At 38.3% G+C, this 17,278-nt stretch overlaps 1 protein-coding gene across 2 annotated transcripts; it reads right to left on the bottom strand.

The window, feature by feature from the left end:
- Positions 1-1,456: 1,456 nt before the first annotated feature.
- GMFB (glia maturation factor beta) lies at positions 1,457-16,345 on the bottom strand. Of its 2 annotated transcripts, none has more exons than XM_086320608.1 (7): positions 16,234-16,345; positions 11,147-11,243; positions 9,672-9,721; positions 8,956-9,005; positions 8,172-8,257; positions 7,100-7,173; positions 1,457-5,183 (listed from the first exon to the last, which is right to left on the bottom strand). In XM_086320608.1, exons 1-7 carry the CDS (start codon positions 16,234-16,236, stop codon positions 5,112-5,114), a joined length of 432 nt encoding a protein of 143 aa, XP_086176734.1. In that variant the 5' UTR covers positions 16,237-16,345; the 3' UTR covers positions 1,457-5,111. The 2 variants fall into 2 exon arrangements, with proteins under 2 accessions (XP_086176734.1, XP_086176735.1); XM_086320609.1 differs by having other exon boundaries at positions 8,172-8,254.
- Between the last annotated feature and the right edge of the window lie 933 nt (positions 16,346-17,278).

The raw sequence follows: 17,278 nt of genomic DNA, 5'->3' as shown, positions 1-17,278 counted from the left end.
GTTGGATAAGACACTTGGAAATCCCTTGGACTGCAAGGAGATCCAACCAGTCAATCCTAAAGGAAATCAGTCTTGAATATTCATTGGAAGGACTGATGCTAAAGTTGAAACTCCAGTACTTTGGCCACCTGATGCAGAGAACTGACTCATTTGAAAAGACGCTGATGCTGGGAAAGATTGAGGGCAGGAAGAGAAGGGGACGACAGAGGATGAGATGGGTGGATGGTATCACCAACTCAATGGACACGAGTTTCAGTAACTCCAGGAGTTGGTGATAGACAGGGAGGCCTGGCGTGCTGCAGCCTATGGGGTCTCAGAGTCAGACATGACTGAGCGAGTGAACTGAACTGAAGTTTCCATTACCCACTGCAGGAATGGGTCAAAATACTGCAGGACTTAATTCCATAGTAACAGAATCTATAGTCAATCCTATAAGTAATAGTGACTAAAAGCCACACACACACACACACAGCCTTCTTCCTGCTTTTCTGGGTACTACAAGGTGACTCTTGGATGCAACCAAGACATTCTTTTTCTTCCCTGTAATTGGAAAAAAAAGGTTACCTCAGCAGAGAACTTTCAGGATAAGAGAACTGTGAAAACTCCCTGAAGCTCCATGATAAGATCTTTAACTGGCTTTTCCACATAGTTAAAAATGTACTGCACAAGGAGAGACTATCCACTCAGGGTGTGCCCTCATGCAGATGAGAGTGGGCTTTCACTGTGAGGGTAAGCGATTAGAAATGCTTTTTGCTGCTGAAAACTGAAAAGGACAAAAAGACAGTGAAGGTGAAAAAATTTTGGAGCTGGCTGGCTGAGCAGCTGAATGGCCAAATTTGAGAAGACACTTCCTCACTCTGGCCAACTGTCCTTGTGAGATTCTTGAGTATTGGAAGGCATAAATAACTCCTTTCACAACTGTCAACAAATTGTGACTCTACTATAACACACAGTCGTCACAAGAGGTATATGGTCAAGTCTGAACACCACGTAAGTATTGTTGATTTGTATTCATTCAATAGACACCCATGATACACAAACTATGGACATTAGTCTGTAATATAGGCAGGATGGCTCTTTATGAATGTTTAATAAATAGTGATATACTATATTCAATAAAATTTCTATTTAATTTGATTTCTTACAAAATATACAGCCCCTCTTAGTTTTCCCTTTGAAAGCAAGGGGTCATCATTTGAAACAATGCCCTCTGCCCGCACAAACTAACCATTTTAGTATCAGACTAAGTTTTAGAAATGTTTATAATCTCATTATATTTCCCCTCCCCTCATCCCACTTTTGCCTAGTAATTTGCTTATTCTGCCTCTCAGTTTTTCCAGATAAAGTAAACAACTGAATTTGTGTGGTTCACACGGATGCCACCATTAAGCCAGTTAGGTAACAGCAACTCTGAAAGGGAAAAGAGGAGAGTAAAAAAATGAAAAGCTAGAAGTCCTTTCATGTTAACATTTTATTTAAACCAGTACAAGCACCATGCTTAACAGAAGACTGTCCAAAATAAACATGCAATATGAACTCGCACAGACTGAAACCTCAGTTTCAGAAGTTGTGCCAGCTGTTGATTTTGTTAAACGATGACAGGAAAACTGTTAAAATTCACAAGACTAAACCATTAATGTTTCAAGCCTCCTGAATGAGATTACATTGGACCATCTAAATCAGTGGGCACTACCCTGGCATGTTAGTGATCTCAAACAATATTCAAGTAATTACACATGTATGAACTATACTCCAAAAAGAAAACACAGTTTCTATCACAACCTTAATGTAGTTGTTTTAAAATATCATAGGAAGATGATCATTGATTTGAAATGTCAAACAGCCTAAGAGGAAACAAAATTTTCAAGAATATTCAACTTGGGACCACTGGTGTTAAGTGGCCCGAGAGATTTACATTCTTCCAGAAATATAAGATTTGTCCAGAAATGTTTGAGACACTTCTTCACATAAGTTGTAAAGGCTCAAATTCTGTAGATTCCAGTATTATCAGTCTATTGAACAAACAGGGAAAGCAACCGTATTAAGAATATTTGAATTGATAGGTTACAAGTCACTCTCTATTTCCACCAAATATCAGCATTTAAACTCTTATGAAAATATCTTTTCATTACTAGTCCACATTATGGATTAACGACACTGCTCATGTTTTAAAGCAGTCCAAATATATTTTTAAGTACACCTTCCTTACTATCTATGTGGATGGGGAACAAGGACAGCCAAATTTAATTTGGCAATACACTCCTTTAACTGGAAAAAATTTTAAGTGTCAGACCAGGATACAGTTTATGGCTACATTTGACTCCTTAAAATAGGAGACAAAAAGGAAGAGAAAAGTGCTGACAGACATTTTGTTACAAAGATCATTTAGTAATGACAATATAAAATTTAGCAACACCCTTTCAAACAAGAGTATGTTTAACCACACTAGGTATTTAGTAAACTTTTTAGAAATAGACAATTTGAACATTTATTTTAGAAGTCAATTAAACAAAAACAGTCAAACAACTTTTTCCCTAATATAATTGCTTCAATACCAGAACAAAGTGAATACTATTCAAAACTCTTGACATTTTGGAATTTCAGCATAGTAACCTGAGAACAGTTTTCTTCATATGTCATTTATGTTGTCACAAAACCATACTAAAAAAACATGCTGTGATTACTAGTCGGTTCTACTCTGACAACATCAGATGCTATGCAGAATGTATGTAAGTCCAACAATTTCAAAACTAATTCTGACTTAGAAGACCATGAAGGAGGTTCCCAGGAAAAAAGCTGCTGCCAAAAAGGAAAGATTAAGACTTAAGGCTGAATGGGAATGGCTGTACCAGGAGTGGAATGTGAAAACTGGAATTATGAAATCTGGAGTTACTAATTGAGAGAAGGCAGAAAAAGAGATTATATAGGAAATATACTTAAAAAAAAAAGAACAATGCAAAAATTTGGTTAGACGAAAGGAAAATTTATATAAAAGTCAGAGAATACTCTAGGGTAAAGGATCTATAACTCTCCCTATAGGACCATGGAAGTAAAAAAATGTTCTATTGATCCCCTAACCTATTGTCTTGCAAAAATACATATTGATATCAATAATGAGTCAGACAAGCTCAGAAAAGCATACCGTTCATCACAGTTCCCCGTTAGAGAACAGGGGAACCAAGAGTTCTGTGTATGAAGGTCAATATTATCTGACATTATAGAGGACTTTCCAATTAAATTAAAAAAAAAAAAACACTTAAAACATGCAAGACAAAAGAAGGAACCTCACTACAAAAACACACTCTTGCAGCCCTAGATTCTCTTATTGCTGTGAACCCGATGAAACAAAATCTCATTTCCTTCATTCAAAAACATTAGAAAAAGTCTCCATTCACTTGGATTACATTTGCATTTATGCAGAATTATAAGCATTTTCCTCCAGTATCAAAATAGCTGTTTAAAGAATTCTTAAACTTCCTGGGTGAAGCTCGCTCTCTCTCTGGAAATTGGAATTAAGAACCCTTCCCATTCAGTTACCAAAGCAAATACCCCTGTAGCACTTCCTCATCTCCAACTAACTTCCTATTGCTTCCTGTTTTTTAGATTAGTGAAGCCAAACAGTGTTGGGAATAGAAGATCCCATATTACAAAAATTCCAACTATCTTTACCTCTTTATTAAAGTTGGCACAGAAACCTCAAAAAAATGCAAAGCACATACGAATGGGAGATACACCAAAATTTAAAAATAAAATGCCTTTGCTAGCTTTGAAATGATTAAGATATTCTTAATATCAGAATTAACTCACCAAATTTGGGTGGTCTTTAGATTCTCAAGACCTTTTGTCAAATTAATGTCAAAAGAATCTTAGTTACTTATATGTTTTTAAAGTACACTATATATCAGAATCCTTGCTTTAAAAATGCCAAGGATACCATCATCTAACAAGACAGGTGTCCAGTTTAGAATAACTTCTGACACTGAGGATATAAGATGAGATTTCTATCAATGCGTTAATGTTATTAACTATGGCCAAGTTTTAAGATAAGCAATTTTTTCCTACGGCACAAAACTAATCACAAATATGTCCCAAACTATAACTTTCAACTGCCATATATTCACCAATGCAAGTAGACAGCTGGAATTTTTAAAATATCAACTTGATTTTACTACAAATTTCAGATACACATATTAGAAAATTGTTTTACTTGGACCCTTTACAAAAGTGTTAATTTCACCAAATCTGGAATACTGGCAGTGTAAAGTCTTCAACTAACTTTAAAGCTAACAAATCAAAGGCACAGTATTAACACATGTAAAATAACTAGTATTCACAGGACAACATTAAAAGGTCCTTTATAAATAAAGTGTTACTAACCTAGACTTAAGATTATTTAGAAATGACATAACTAAAAATGAAGCCCATGATTAGTTACAATCCATCAGTTTCTAAGACTAAAATGCTATTTCCCATGAAGAGAAAACCTAATAGTCATAACTTTATTATAAAATCTAACTTTCAGACCTTAAAAATGAGCAACTGATGAAAAGTTTCTGGACTTGATTAAAAAGATATAGAAAACTAAAGAAGGCATGGAATTGATGGAAAAACTATTTGTAGTGCAGATTATACTACAGTAAATTATTATTCATGGCTCAAAATTCGGTCACTTAAGTCTTTTATCCCAAATTGATTTCAAAGATTTGACAAGTGATAATATGCTATTTTCATATATAAACTGCTAATATCCAGTATTTGTCAAAAGGAGGCAACTGTTGTCTATCACAATCTAATAACCACTTTCCAATGGTGTCTGTAAATAGTAACAAATTCTGAACTGTAAGTTATAGAAATTAGTCACAAGAGTGCAAAAAGTCCCTGGAGAGAAGTAGTCCACCTAACAATTACAAATATAAGGAAACACTTTACAAAGTTTCATTACTATGAAGATGATTTCCTCTTTGTTCAAACTTTGAACAAATGAGAATTTTTCTTTACTGCAGGTAACAAACTGTAAATAACAGTGCATTTTTAGGCATAAATAAGTATTTATGTCTGGTTCCAGTATGGTCAGGTTAATACATAAATACTTTAGAACACAGAAGTTCACATTAGTGGAAAAATCCAAGTTTCTCACGTAGCCATTCTTCAGTTAGGTCTTCGGTATTTCTTATTTCAAATACCTTAAGAAAAAAAAATCAAATATGTTGCATATTTGAGTATTAAATACCAAATTCTCCTTCCTTTCAGTCAACATGGCTTAATCTGTGTAAATTAGATATACCTTCACTTTTTCTTAAATGCGAGGGATTCAGTTACCAAAGTTTAGCAGTCAAGATGGCATAAAATCAAAACTCTCTTAAAAGCACATATCTACAAATGTTCTAAAAGAGTAGTTTTGTAAATATTACCCACTAAAAGAGAGGCCCAAGGGTACACAACTAAAATCAATCCAGTTAGGAACTCGAAGAATCTGTGCTGATCTTCTACCAAAGGAGGAAACACCAGGCGTTTTAGATTAGTAGTCCATAGCCAAAAACCTCCAGCCAGAATCTGAACACACACAAGCCCACAAAGTAAAATGGGCATAAAAAGATGACGTAATACAGCAGGGAGAATGGGATTTCAGGCTAGATGTTACGAATGAATCCTAGATCTTACATGTATTGATGTGCAACCCTCAGTAAGTCATTCATTACAGTTAAGAACAGTAGTTTCACCATCAACTTACAAAGCTGTGGGGAGGATTCAATCAGATTATATATAAGAGTAACTTGTAAATTGTCATGCCTTAATTTGTGGCTCAGATAGTCTGCCTGCAATGTGGAAGACCTGGGTTCGATCCCTGGGTTGGGAAGATCCCCTGGAGAAGGAAATGGCAACCCACTCCAGTATTCTTGCCTGGAAAATTCCATGGAGGGAGGAGCCTGGTAGGCCACAGTCCATGGGGTCGCAAAGAGTCAGACACGACTAAGCGACTTCACTTTAATTCAAACACTTTAGGGCATGCCTGGGATTAGAACAGACATGAGGCTGTTAGCAGAGCTCCTTTCTAGCCACCCAGAGTCACTTTAGAGTACTCCTATGGTACAAATGAGGGAAAGTAATGTCTATAAGTTGGTGGTATTGGTGACAATCATGTGGGTTAAAGGGAAAAAGCAGAAGGTACTTAAAACCAACCCCTGGGTTAAGCACCCAAGGGGGAAACACTGAGACTGTCCCTAAAATAAAACCTGAAAGAATTATTAAAATTCCAATGATGTAAAATTCTATTTCTAGACCTTAAATGTATATACTTTTTCAACTCAAACTAAAACATGGAAGTTAAAAGTTTGAGAGTAAGTACCATTCTTACCTTTAATTTTCAAAAATGCCATAAAGTAGGAACACATTAAATCTTAAAGCAGGTGTCTTATATGAAACAGAATGTTCTAATTTAATAAAGCTAATAAGCATTCTTGAAAATTTTATTTTAGATTTAGAAACAACACAGTTAACTGCAGAGTATGGAATCCCTGCACAGAATTTGGTTCATTTAGTCTATGGTAAAGGGCTCAGAGAAGCTTCAAATGCTGAATTTACCTACTAGAGATTACATTATGGAAAATTAAAAAGTCTCAAAAGATTGAACAGTTTTCTAAAGTGGCCTACATTTTGAATGTGAGTTCTTATAATCAATGTGTAATTTTCATTCAAAAAACATGTGCTCAGTCATGTCCAACTCTCTGGACCCTCTGGATATAGTCCGCCAGGCTCCTGTCCATGGAATTTTCCAGGCAAGAATACTGGAGTGGGTTGCCATTTCCTCCTCCAGGGGATCCTCCTGACCCAGGGATCGAAACCATGTCTCCTGCAACTTCTGCACTGGTAGGTGGATTCTTTACCACTGAGCCACCTGGGAAGCCCTCAAAAATTGCACTTATGGTTAAATATTTATATCATTCTATTTCCAACTAGTAAAAAAACTCTAGATTACTGCTCTGTTCTAAATAACTTTCACCTACATAAAGAAATACTGAACTCTTCAGATTACTTAGGTATTGCTCCATTTACAAAAAGAAAATACTGTCTCAACAAGTTAGTCAAATATAAATACCACCTTGGTAAGTTCAGCTGTTTGGACTAGCTTATTCTTACTCCCAGCATACATCATCTGTTGTTCAGGCTTACATCCTGGAAGAGAGAGATCAGAGTAGAAATGAGACTTAAATTTTTAAACAGTGATGAGTTTTCATTATTTACTTGATAAAAGACACATTTAGGATTTCCTATGCTATCAAGTTTACAAAAGTCCTGTCTAAATATGTAAGGGCTTGAGAGTGTTATACTGCATACCATCTGCACAAAGAGAAATAGAGGTATTACTAATGAACAAGGCTTTAGGTCAGCAAAAATAAATGAGGCTAGATCTATACAGATCTTGACTTTCAGAGCCTTGCGAATACTTCAAAATTTTTCAGCACTAGCTTTATTGTGACGTTAAATATCAAGATCAGTTTTAGAGATACCTAATACATGTAAGTTTTGGGAGGTAGTTGGGTCAGTGGGGTGAAGAGATTGGCTCTGAAAAACATGTACAGTCTGTTTACATATTAAAAGACACTTCAGCATATTTAAAGTGTTACATATATGATACAAATAACAAAGATCAAGGAGGAGTTCAGTGAGCTGAAAGTTTATTGTGGGCTTGAATGGTGGTGGCAGAGGGAGTTCTGGTGATAATGGATACTTTAAACACCACTAAACCATATTAATATCCAATGTAAGCTACTCTGAGACTATTCTCAAGATTATGGACATATCACTGACAACTACTATTTTAAGGATAAACCAACTATATATCCTAATCCTACACAAAGTTTACATACTTATAAATAAAATTAAAATACAGAAGAAAATGTACTTTTGATATTTTAAAATGTCATTTCAAATTCATTAAAAATACATATACAATTTGACCTAACAACTACACTTCTAGGAATTCAACCTAAAAAAAAGCAAGTTTTTATAGTAACTTCTTTTTAGGGATGCATTCCCATGTGCACGTGTGCACACACACAGTACAATTAATTCAACATTTTCCATCCTTAAAAGAAGCATAAAATTCATCTAGGATAAAAGGTTTAATTTAATCAGAACCAGATATGTACTATTTAAAGAAATTCACTTACCTACAGGACTGGAGAAAATAAAGCACAGAGGGTATGAAACTCTTCCATCATCATGTTGATACTTATAACTATACACAATGAAGGTTTTTCTCAAGTTAAAGAAACTAAAATTATTGCTCTATTTCAGACAAGTACTTATCAACAAAGTTCTGAAGGACAACACACACCTGCTGAGCCAGTGAGTGGCAAATTTCTATCCTATTCATTTAGGTCACTTTCATTATTCATTATCTTGCCACAAAATTATAAATGGGCCCCAAAGACAAATCATAAAATCATACACTCTCACAAATAAATTTATTAAAAGTATAGACTTGATGTGGATTTTTTTCTTTCTCAATTTTTATTATATGCAACAATAAAAGGAATTTAAATAAACAATATCCATCAACTTTTGGGGCCTTTTCCAGTATGTATATACATTTTAATTTGGTCGTGACCATGGTGTAGGGCTACCCAAGGTAGCACCAGTGGTAACAAACCCACCTGCCAATGCAGGAGACATGAGATATGGATGCAGTCTCTGGGTTGGGAAGATCCCCTGGAGGAGGGCATGGCAACCCACTCCAGTATTCTTGCCTGGAAAATCCCATGGACAAAGGAGCCTGGTGAGGCATGGTCTATGCGGTTGCAAAGAGTCAGACATGACAGAAGCAACTTAGCATGCATGGTGTAGAAGAAAATTTTGTAAAAAATGTACCTTAAAATTTGAACAAATGAACTTCATAAATAAAATTTTGACCAGTAAAAATAAAATCTTTTTAAAGCACTAAGAAAAGGATATCGAGGTTGTCGCTCAGGTAGTTCATCTTTAAGTTCATCTGGTGAAATGCCCTAGCACCATAAAGAAAACAACTTTTAACCATTTTCTTATCCATAGATTCTTAAGAGATATACTGAGGACCCATTCTGCTAATAGGTATAAATTCATAACTTTATACCACATCATAACATTTTATCTTACTAAACTGTACATAAGCTGAGGTTATTAAAACCTCAATCCAATGAAAGCCCACCCCAACCCACTCAGCTTAGCTCTGTTAATTAACAAAACATGGGGCTGAGAGGCAGCGTAGTCTATGCTCATGTTCCAACTGTCAGGAAACACCGAGTGAGATAAGCCAACCCCTCAGAGCAACAACAGTATCTGATTCAGGGGGGAAAAGTTAATTTCTTTTCACTCTAAATTGGTTACTTAACTTGACAATCTAAATACTTAGGCTATAGAGAATTACTGGCCAACCAACTTAGAAGCAAGTTTTTATCAGACATGTAGCCCTAACTTCTACTGCTTATGACCTGGATTTCATTAATGCTTTATTGAAGGTGATTATATTAGCAAGACAATCCACTGCATAATAATTAACATGTGCTTTTCATGAATAATGAACACGTACAATGGTTTAGAACTAACTTTAGAAGTACATGTAACTAACGTTACATCTTTTGAGTGATAATAATTACTTAACTATAAAGCTATATTTAGCTGTTTAAACAAACCTCAAGCTCTTCATCCAGCACCACCAGGCGTTTATCCTTATCAATTTTCACTAAAATAAAAATATAGTATGAGTAAACTGTGGTTCTAACATGACCTTGATCTACCCAACCCGCAGATTCCTAGCTCTTTTATTGGTATCCAAAATTAAAACATGAAGAAACACAAGCATACAACTCATTTGCAGTTTTAGTTTATGGTCTGTTAGCTAGCTTTGCTTTTCAAGCAGTCAGCATTTAAAAGCTTTTACCCATAATTCCCAGCACCTAATTTGCTTATTTAGAACTTTATGTCAACTCCTTACATTTACTGTGTATATGAAGAATTTTGCAATTCAAACCCAATCTCTTGGATGATGAGAAAAGGTCTGAAAAGGTCACTGTGACTGAGACTGGCTTATTGAACATGGTTAGAACTACAAGCGAAAAGTGGACAAGGGTCAGGACAGAACAATCACCAGGTTCCCAGCTTCTCAAGAGTCAGGATTTCATGGTGCAGGATGAATGTTCCGAGAAAGTGAATTACCAAAGAGCAGTGATATCTCTATTCAAATACATGTAACACACTCTGAAGCCAAACTGAAATATGTTTAGATAACCTATGCCTCTATTCTTTTCCATCACCCTGAAAGTTACCATTTTTGATTCTGCACTAATTTCATAGTAAATCCTGTGAGACACGATATGATCTCAAATAGCTTTACTCTTTGTGGTAAAATGGAACTGACACACTTTGTCACTTCTAAGAACTGTATGCCCGCGTTGTAGTATTTGTTTGTAAAAGAACCATAATTCAACAAGCTGTCACCGCCTCACCAATTCACATCTTCCAGATGTATCTCTGTTAGTATATATAGTTTTACATTCTCACCCCTTCATTCTTCATCTTTCTAAATCATTACCCACATATTAAATATTATAAAAGAAAGCTACATAACATCACATATAGTTCACACTGGAAGAGGCAATATGCAAATCACTCTTTCCATTATCAAAAGTCAATGACACTTAAAAGTATTCTCCATGAAACTAGAATTCAAGTCTAGAATTGAAGTAAGACCTCAAATCACTTTGAACACAATGCTGAACTTTATCACTTTAGGTGTGGGCAAAGGTTTCTGCTTGAGGATGAATGGCCAGGGTGTTTTTGTCCCCAGATAAGTTAAAGGATGGAACTGGATGGGGCACTACAAATGACCAAGTGCCCAAGACAATGATCATCTTCTCCAGAGCTGTGCCGGCAGTGAGGGGGAGGTGAAACACTCTACCTCTGTTCTCTGACAATAAGTCTTACTTACTTTTTAAAGTGACCTAACAGGTTTGGGGGGTGAGGAGCTGGGTAAGGGGGACAGGGTTGGGAATTAAAACAGAAGGAGACAAATTACTTTCTAAAGGTTCAGGTTATTGGATGCAGCTATAGAATAAAAGGATAAAACCAAACTAAGACCATGGAATGAAGACAATCATGTTTAGCTTACTTATAATAGCAGCATTGTTTGTTTCTTTGCGAAAACGAAACTTTCTCAGCTTTTCCACTAAATCTTCAGCAACATCACAAACCACCAAAGACTCACTCTAGAAAAGAAAAAAAATGTTATCAAATGCCATGACTCCAACATATATGTACACCTTAAAGCTATAAAACTTAATACCTTTAAGAAGGTATATGGTCACGTACAAATGTCATAATTATGTAAAACATAATTATGTATTAACATGAAACACATGAACGCTTAAAGAACTTTTAAATCTACCAAGCTTTGCGTTGGCATTAAATTATTCCCATTTGTTCATCTTATATGTAGGGTATACTTTAACTTCCTCTTTGACTACTAAATATCTCAAAGAACTAGATATGTGCAATTTCATTAGAACTGGAGAGGAAGGGAAGAATATAGGAAGTCAAGGATCATGGCTGTTAGGAAGTATAATATTTTTCACTATGCAGGAAGAACAGGAAAATCATCTTATTGCACTTAAGAGTTAATAAGGCTTTAGTTCATTTTTGAGTCCAGCACAACTATGAAAAACCAAAACTAAGCAAAAGAATGGAAAATAAATCACCATAAGAGTAAAGACCAACTACTATTTTATGTCTTAAGTAACTATGGGAATCAAAAAAAGGGAGCTATTAAGAAATATGAGAGCAAAAGTAGATGAAACAAATATAAAAACTCAAAGAACCTTTTATAAATTATGAAAAAATATTGAGACTCTTCTCCAAAAACCTGACAAGGAAATCATCAAAAGCACTCTTCAGTTGGAGTTAGGGTCAGGTGGTACAAATGAATTTTTGATTGCAAGCAGGAAGATGGAAATCTTTTTCTTTAATGTATGCAAGTTCAAATACATAGAAAATTAGAGAAATTCTGTGAAATCTTAAGCACTTAATACTCAGCTTCAACCATTATCAACACATAGCTAATCTTATCTCATCCAAAACCCTCAGAACTGCTCCCATGGACCATCACACAGCAAAGGTCAATAATCATTTTACCTACAAATATTTTAATACATATTAATAAAATGATAATACGTGCCATTGAAAACACAGACAATAATAATTAGTTCAGTTCAGTCACTCTGTCGTGTCCAACTCTTTGCGACTCCATGGACTGCAGCATGCCAGGCCTCAAAGTCCATCACCAACTCCCAGATTTTACTTAAACTCATGTCCACTGAGTGGTGATGCCATCCAACCATCTCATCCTCCGTCCTCCCCTTCTCCTCCCGCCTTCAATCTTTCCCTGCATCAGGGTCTTTTCAAATGAGTCAGTTCTTCACATCAGGTGGCCAAAGTATTGGAGTTTCAGCTGTGAGTGTGCTGCACTCAATATGCGAGCAAACTCAGCAGTGGCCACAGGACTGGAAAAGGTCAGCTTTCATTTCAATCCCAAAGAAAGGCAATGCCAAAGAATGCTCAAACTACCGCACAATTGCACTCATCTCACACGCTAGCAAAGTAATGCTCAAAATTCTCCAAGCCAGGCTTCAACGGTACGTGAACTGTGAAGTTACAGATGTTCAAGCTGGATTTAGAAAAGGCAGAGGAACCAGAGATCAAATTGCCAACATCCGCTGGATCATAGAAAAAGACAGTTCCAGAAAAACATCTACTTCTGCTTTATTGACTATGCCAAAGCCTTTGACTGTGTGGGTCACAACAAACTGTGGGAAATTCTTAAAGAGACAATAATAATATGTCACCTAAAAATAATAATTCTAGTCTTATTCACATAGAGTTCAAAGTTCAAATTTCCCTCTTTTTTTTCTTTTCTTTTTTAACAGTCAGTTTGATTGAGTCAGGTTCCAAACAAGGTCCACATTCTTTGGTTACTTCATATATGGGGTTTCCCCCTCCAATTCTTCAGAAAATTAAGAGTTTTGAGACCAATGCCAAATACAAGTGTCTCATTACAGTCCAAAAGAACTAAGGATTCAAATTTTAAGTTAAAATTAAATAAAAGTCTGCTTTTTCACCCTGTGTTGGGTAAATAAGAGCATATGTTACAACATTAAATGGCCATCAATTTTAAGTTGTCCTTTAAATTCATAACACTGGTAATACATAAGCTGTGATATACCACAGAATGTGCTATTTAGAGTTAGAAAATACACCCCACCAATACATATTTTCCAATAAATTAAGCTCCTGCAGGAGTCATGTATGTCCATCCTTTTACTTCTCTTTAGAGAAAGAAATGCTAAGTCATACGAGGTTCCTACAGTATTCAAGCCTAGTTGGTTTTTTCCTGTCTTTCAAGAAAGACACACAAATCAGAAAACTAGAACTTCCAATCTCTTGTCAACCAAAACCAAAGGCAGAGCCCATTAGTAGAAACTAATAAATACTTTAGATTTTTGTAGGCAAAGAGCAATTTGTCACGACTCTTAAGGTTCTGATACCCAGAGCTGCTTGTGCAATTCTGACACCTTACGGATAGCAAACCAAGTGAAAAACATGCTGTGGTTGAATCTATAAAGCTTTTTTCCCATTCTCACTCCTCCCAATACCATAAGGTCAAAAACTCCTTCCTACAAGAAAAAGAAATGCAACTCAGCCAACTCTAACAGTTTCCAGTTAATAGATGCATTTAAAAATAACACCCTGAAAGCAACACTACACAGTAAATAACACACAAAGTGGGAAGCTTGAACTCAAGTAGTCATTTATTGGATAATCCACACAATGAACATTTAATGAATGTCAGGATGTGCTAAGTGTTAGAAACACAATGATATAAAATAGATTTAAACTGTGGGCCTGACCTAAAAGAGCTTATAAAGTCTATTAGAGAATAGGTCTACATCAAAATCATCAGGCAAAAAAACACACACTTGTTTGTATAACAACTAGGAAAAGAGCTAGGAAAGAGAGAAACTCTATGCTGAGAACTTAATGACTAGCTAAAACAGCACAGTTACAGGAAGCCTGCCTGAAAAAGGCATCTAAAGGACCAAAATTGCCTATACAAAGATCCTTTGATTAAAGTGAGCACAGCACATATAAGATAACCAAAGGCCAGCGTGATTCAAGCACAGAGAATGAGCTGTAACACGTACAAGAGGAGGTTGGCAGGTGTTGGACTACATAGGGTGCAGTGGGTCATGTTAAGTATTTTGGTCTCTATATGAGCAAAGGGAAGCCACCAAGGTGTTTTAAGCAGGGAAAAGAATCAGATTTGCATGCAGGAAATAGGCAGAGAGGTTGCAGAGAACAAGACTATTTAACTGGCAAGGCTAATCCAGGTGAGAAGTGAAACACAGCTTAGACATGTTGATGAAAAGAAAGAGAAGTAGGTGAATTTCTGCTAATACTTGTTAACATGTATTAAACACTATAAGAAGACACTGTGCTATGTCCTTTTCATCGATCCTCAGAACAATCCCATTAGATGAGTATTGTATTATCCCAATGTGAAAGAAACTAGGACTAAGAGAGGTTAAGTATCTTCCTCAGAGTTACGCAACTAGGGGAGCCAGGATTCTAGCCAGACAGCCTGACTCTATCTAGCTCACTCTCTGAACCACCACGAAGGACCTGGTGACAGACTGAATACTAGGCAGGGCAGATTAGGAAAAAAGGTGACTCCTAAACTTCTTGCTTATGTAAAACACTTAAATGGTGCTACCTTTCACTGAGTTAAGGAACACTAGGTTTAAGGGGAAGAGATGCATTCTATTTTGGATAAATCGAGTGGGCTTTGAGACACTCAAGTGGGTAAAGGCTTCCTGCCTGCTGCTGCTGCTGCTGCTAAGTTGCTTCAGTCGTGTCCGACTCTATGCGACCCCATAGACAGCAGCCCACCAGGCTCCCCTGTCCCTGGGATTCTCCAGGCAAGAACATTGGAGTGGGTTGCCATTTCCTTCTCCAAGGAGATGCTAACTAGTAGGATATACAAATCTGGGCTGGATCTCAGAAGCAAGGTCTGCAATACAAATTCCCAAGTCATCTACATGCAGGTAGGTGGTAACTGAAGCTATGAGTGTAGGTAAGAAAGGAAGGAGAAAAAATACAGAATGGAAAATGAAGCATTAGGATGGAGCCCAGGATTCCTACTTGTGACGTAGCACAGGGAAGGAGGACTACATGGGACACAGACAGACCCACAACAGGAGAAGCCCTCAGTTCTGTATCTGAGACATCCAAGGAAAGAAAATGCTTCAAAGAGGAGAGCGTTGTCAACACCCAGAATGCAGCTGAAAGATCAGAAAAGATAGATGAGAACTGAAGAGAGAGTCCCTTAGCTTTAGTGACCATGACAATTCGGTGGAAGTGGGTTGAGCAATAAGTGGGAGGTCAGAGAGGAGAACAGTGGGATTTTTGTGTTTTGCTTCTAATGAAAGAAAAGCATATTTTAAAACCCGATGGGAAAGATCCAGGAGATCCTCGTGGGTAATTGATTTAATTCTCCACTATTTTTGAGCGTGGAGTCAAACCAGAGCCCCCAGACCACGAAAGACCAAGCTTTTGACAATCACTGAAAGGTCAAGCGCCAAAGCACTGGGTCAAAAGATTTCCAAGCAAGGATAAGCAGAAATCCATAGCGCCAGGCCAGGAGAAGGAAGAGACAGAGGCTAAGGCGAGGCCGAGAGAATGGAATCAGAATTCGAACCCTCCCCCAAAGGCTGCCAGGCGGAAGGGCTCGGCGCCCACCGACCCCTCAGGCCTGGCCTGGGCCCTGACAGAGAAGCCAGCGTTTGAGAGAGCCCTCAGTTGGGCCAGACCCCCTGGCCCCTCCGATTTTTCGTCGTAGGGGCTGTGACTCTCCATCCAGAAGGATTCGGTGAGCACGACCCATCCCTACTGGCCGCACCCTAGTCACCGAGCCCGCTAGCTGGGCCAACCGCGGGCCCGGCAGGATGCTGCTGCTCTTGGGCGAGGCGGCAGCGGCGGCGGGCAGAAGACAAGGCTCCGACTGTGGGTACCCGCCAGCAGCCGGCCGGAAGCGGCCGCCGACCCACCCCGGGCGATGCCCGCCGATACCGGCTCTGGCAAACAGGAAAGTCCGGCAGGCTGACCCGGCCCTTCGGCCAGCCCCCGCCCTCCCCAGTGGCAACTCACCATTTTCCTTCCGGCCGGCAGTAGCCTTTCGCCGTCCCTCGGGCCCCTTTAAGAATAGCACTGCAGCCGCCTCCCTTCCTGCCCGGCGCCTGGCAGAACCGCCCCCACTGAACGACGCGACAGCGGCAGGCCATCACGTGACGGGGGACGGCGGGTGGCGCGGCTCAAAATTAAATCAGACCGCGAGCGCCCGCCTCCTCCCAACCCTTTAGGGAGGAGGATGTCCTGTTGGATCCGGAGTGAGCGGCAGTGCCAAAATGCACTCTTAAGATTTAAGTCAGTTTTTGCTTCCTTTTAACGTTCAAGTTCTGAGTGCAGTTTCCTGGTGACATGATTAAGTCCACGATTTCAGTGATAAATAGGAAGGTTATCCCCAGCCTACCTTACAGATTACACACCTAGATACACCTGCCTTCCCTCCCACCCTCTTTGGAATCTTGTGTTCCCCCCGCCGCAACCACCTTCCGGTACTTGGTTAACACATTTGTTTCCTCAGTGGAGTTTATTGAAGTATGATTGAATGATGATTGATGTCTGGATGAGTGCTCTCGTAGTCGTTGCCTAATCGCTCACTAAGAATTAGTTTCTGTAGGAAGTACTGACTTACTCAGTTCAGTTCAGTCGCTCAGTCGTGTCCAACTCTTTGCGACCCCATGGACTGCAGCACGCCAGGCTTCCCTGTCCATCAACACCCGGAGCTTGCTCAAACTAATGTCCAGACAGTCGGTGATGCCATCTAACCATCTCATCCTCTGTCGTCCCCTTCTCCTCCTGCCTTCAATCTTTCCCAGCATCAGAATCTTTTCCAGTGAGTGGCCCTTTGCATCAGGTGGCCAAAGTATTGGAGATTCAGCGTCAGCATCAGTCCTTCCAATGAATATTCAGGACTGATTTCCTTTAGGATGGACTGGTTGGATCTCCTTGCAGTCCAAGAGACTCTCAAGAGTCTTCTCCAACACCACAGTTCAAAAGCATCCGTTCTTCAGCACTCAGCTTTCTTTATAGTCCAACTCTCACATCCATACATGACTACTGGAAAAACCGT

Source organism: Bos grunniens, chromosome 10, assembly GCF_055505025.1.
Source record: "Bos grunniens cultivar Pamir isolate PY7600 chromosome 10, Bosgru_T2T1.0, whole genome shotgun sequence".
In the NCBI taxonomy this organism is placed as follows: domain Eukaryota; kingdom Metazoa; phylum Chordata; class Mammalia; order Artiodactyla; family Bovidae; genus Bos; species Bos grunniens.
The sequence above is the reverse complement of the archived record's forward strand: the minus strand, read 5'-3'. Positions and strand labels throughout refer to the sequence as shown.